Source organism: Echinops telfairi, unplaced genomic scaffold (assembly GCF_000313985.2).
Source record: "Echinops telfairi isolate 266 unplaced genomic scaffold, ASM31398v2 ScPeMD7_21;HRSCAF=78, whole genome shotgun sequence".
Classification (NCBI taxonomy): domain Eukaryota; kingdom Metazoa; phylum Chordata; class Mammalia; order Afrosoricida; family Tenrecidae; genus Echinops; species Echinops telfairi.
The window spans coordinates 8,895,262-8,899,407 of NW_022103918.1; the positions used below are offsets into that span (position 1 = coordinate 8,895,262).

The 4,146-nt window shown below is 36.2% G+C and overlaps 1 protein-coding gene across 7 annotated transcripts in view; it reads right to left on the bottom strand.

The window, feature by feature from the left end:
* Positions 1–4,146, bottom strand: part of C2CD5 (C2 calcium dependent domain containing 5) — a 102,512-nt gene that overhangs the window by 25,422 nt on the left and 72,944 nt on the right. For all 7 annotated transcript variants that reach the window (XM_045288415.1, XM_045288410.1, XM_045288417.1 and 4 more), the window contains 3 exons: positions 4,006–4,146; positions 1,268–1,331; positions 806–867 (listed from right to left, as the gene is read on the bottom strand). In XM_045288415.1, coding sequence (XP_045144350.1) covers positions 806–867; positions 1,268–1,331; positions 4,006–4,146 — 267 coding nt within the window. The remainder of the gene's footprint in view (positions 1–805; positions 868–1,267; positions 1,332–4,005) is intronic.

The window sequence follows — 4,146 nt, forward strand, 5'->3', positions numbered from 1 at the left end:
AAATCAAAATCCTCACAACTCAGACCCATAAGTAATATTATGATAAACATCATGATAAAAAACTGAGGTTGTCAAGGATTTTAACTTGCTTAGGGTTAGCAATCAATGCCCTTGGAGGCAGTAGTCAAGAGATAAAATGATGCGCCGCATTGGGTAAAGCTACCGCACAAGACTTCTTTACAGTGTTAAAAAAGCAAGGGTGTTACTCTGAAGACTACATGTTACTCTGTGCCTGATCCAAGCTATGATCTTTTCAATCTCATACGTATGTGAAAGTTGAACATTAAACAAGGAGGACTGAAGAAGAATCAACGCATTTGAATTATGATGTTGGGGAAGAATATTGGACTGCCAATAAAGCAAACAAATCTCTCTTGGAAAAAGTACAACCAGAATGCTCCTTAGAGGCAAAGATGGCGAGAATTCATCTCACATACTTTGGACACGTTGTCAGGAGAGACTTGTTCTTGGAGAAGGGCACTAGAGGGTCAGTGGGGAAAAAAGCCCTTCAATGAGATGAAGTGATGCGGCGGCTGCACTACTGCTGTTAAATACAGGAATGATTGTGTGAATGGCACAAGAGCAGACAGTGTCTCTTCCCGTTACACACAGAGTTGCTATGCTATGAGACAGAACTGTCATGATGACACCTAATAAAAGCACATCATATAGAAACATATACAAGGGGGTTTCAAAAAGTTCCTTGAAAATATGGAATTGAAATATAATGGAATTTCTCCACAAACTTTTTTAAACTCCCCCATATTATGTGGTATTTGCTTCAAATGAATAATAAAAAGCTTACCTGTATTTCAGATGTCCAATTATTTATACCAGGCATAATTTCAGTATTGCAACTATAAAAACCTATCAAAAATAAATTACAATGAAAATACATGACATTTCACTTATTTTGTCAAACATTAACATTTTTCCATTATTACATGAAATCCTACCTTTAAGATCGTCATTTTGTTAAAGCTACACATGTAGGAGATTCTATATTAATCTCTACATGTCAATGATAAACATAAAAGGATTAAAATTCTGTTCCATCTAAGTTCTACTGTAAATATTTCACAACTACCAAAAATTCTGATGTAAATATGGTACAACTCCAGTCTTGTCATAGCAAAGCCCAAGACAGGATGTGGAACTGGTGAACGTCTTTCAAATCATATTAGTATTGTAAGAATTAGACAGTAAGCTACTGACATACAAAAGTAGTTTCCTCTCAAAGGTACATCAATGATTGCTTTCCATTCACCTGATGGTGGAGGAACATCAGTGAGCAGGGAATGCACATCTTCCATGGCATCTGTGTCATCAATCTGAAAGTAAAAAGATTAAAATAAGTGGAATATGCCTCGCTTTAGCAGTAAGTTCTTTTAAGCACTGTGTCTATGGGATTAAGGTAAGAATAACAACTGGTAAGATTAGGTAGGAACCTTGGGGGCACAGGGAATTTGTTAATGAAGCAGGACTGACTCAGCAGAGGATGGTGAGAATGGCTGCAACTCAGAGAAAAGAATCAATGACACCGAATTGTACAAATAGGTTGGTGTAGGTTTTGAAAAACAACGTAATAACATTAAAAGAAAATACTTTGTAAGTAGTCAATGTAGAATCACTTCAAATTTTTTAAAGTAACTTTTATTTCCGAAATAGAAACCACAAGAGTCAAGGAAGTACAGACCTATTGTTCTCTATATTAAAAAAAAATTTTAATTGATAAACAGATCTTTAATTGACATCTATAAATTTCAATTGTAGTAATTGAAAATTCTTCAGATAATTTTGCAAATGCTTGTAAAAATATTACAAATGGATACTTTACATACTAAAGGATACCATGTCAAAAGAGCAAAGCTATCTTTGTTGCATTCTATTATGAAAACATGCCGTATATACTCGAGTATAAGCTGACCTGAATATCAGCCGAGGCACCAAATTTTACCACAAAAACTGCATAAAAAATGTGCTGAACAACTCGGCTTATACATGAGTATATATGGTATCTCAAAAGACTTAGTCATTATATCTCAACTTGTTTAAAATAATATAGTGCAATAAAACCTTCTTCTATTAAAAACCTATGTTTTATAATACGTAAATTTAAAGGCAGATTGTTAAAAAGTCAAAATATTATTTTTATGACACTACACCATTCCACTGTAAATATAAAGTACAAATATTCCGGTAGACATATATACGTACTCACACTATTCCCCCAAACACTCTGCACTCCAGATCTCACCCATTCTCCAATTATAATGCCTTATCTCTTTGCTCCCTCTTACTGAATCTGCCTCTTCCTCAGTCCCCCAGCCCACATTCAACTGAAGCCCTGCTTTGCAAGTATCCCAGGATCACACCTATGAGGCTCTAAATCAGTGCTTCTCAAACTTTAGCTATAGTTGCAATTACCTGAACAGATTTTTAAAGAGATTTCTGATCCATCCTTTGATATAATAGTTACATAGCGGGTTTCTAGCCTCAAGATCTGCAGCTTTAAACCCCCAGCCTTTCTGAGGGAGAAGGAAAGGGCTTCAATTCATGCAGAGTTACAGTCTCAGAAACTTAGAGGGTCAGTCCTACGCTGTCCTATAGGGTCATTGTGAGTCAGCATTGACTCTATGGCAGGGAATTTGAGTTTTTTGTTGTTGTTGTTGTTTACTTCAGAGATAGGGACCAAGAATCTGCAAAGGGTTTTATGTTAACACATTTAAACAACTAAACAAAATAAGCAGGCAAGTGAAAAACACTTTTAAAATTTTATTCAATTTTTTTGGGAATAAACTCCAAAGATATAATGCGATTCGCAGAAAAACCCAAAATGTAACAGCCTCCCCCATCCTTGCAGTAAAATCCCTTTAAACTTAAGAATGTTCTGATTCAGCAAGTTTGGTCAAACAAAACCATCTAGCAAGTAAGGCCGTTTAGATAAGACAACAGAGCCTGAGACCTTGAGGGACAGGATGTCTCCTGTTTCCATGAACCATGCCTCCTTTATCTCATTGCTGAAGCCTCTTTTTATTGTAGCAAACCGTTCCGTCAGCTTGCCAAGCGGTTTACGGCATATAATTTGCTTGCTTTTCACTGATTCTTTGAAGCCCACTGAAAGCCTGTAAATCCCACTGCGTCCTTCTGGCAAGAGCTTGCAGAAAAAAAACTTAGAACCTCTCAAATCAACCTGGTCCTTGTCTTTGGCTCAAACAGGAATGGACTTTCTTAGCTGGCAAAAAGTCCAAATAGTAATTTTTCTAGAACCTGGGCATTATTAATCATTTTGTGTTGATCAAAAGCATTATTATCAGGTTCTGATACTCTCAAATTTGTTGTAATTTCTATGATAATAGTATTTCTGATATTTGTATGCTATACAGTGAACCCTCGCCACTTCGCGCTTCGACTTCGCTCTATCGCAGTTTTTGCGTAACAACGCATGCTCTGTCATTACTGCCACTGATTGGCTCATACTGTACACACTTGATGCCATAAATAATATAATAAATAATAAATGATCATTGTAACGTCCAAAATGTTTTACTGTATTTTCCCTTTTTCATTTAATAAATTGGGTAATACGAGTGTAATGGTGACTAAAGGGTGTTTTTTCATGTCCTCTATGCTCTAACTACGAAAATATTTGATTTACAAATAAGGAATCCTACTTCGCGGAATTTCATTTATCACGGTAGGGTCTAGACCGATTTACCGCGATAAACAAGGGTTCACTGTATTTGATTTACAAATAAGGAATCCTACTTCGCGGAATTTCATTTATCACGGTAGGGTCTAGAACCGATTTACCGCGATAAACAAGGGTTCACTGTATTTGATTTACAAATAAGGAATCCTACTTCGCGGAATTTCATTTATCATGGTAGAGTCTAGAACCGATTAACCGCAATAAATGAGGGTTCACTGTATATTCAAGCTCTGGTTGCAAAAATGCATCCTATCTTAAGAAACCTTGACAAAATGAGTCCAATGTAATATTACCTCCAACACAAAGGCATCCTTCTTTCCATGTGAAAGGTCTAATTCCATAACTTCATCAGAGCTTTCTGATTGAGATCTTAAAAGTCTTGAACGTTGCCTAGGTTCTGGAATGGGAGATCCTATAAGCTCTTCAGATATTTC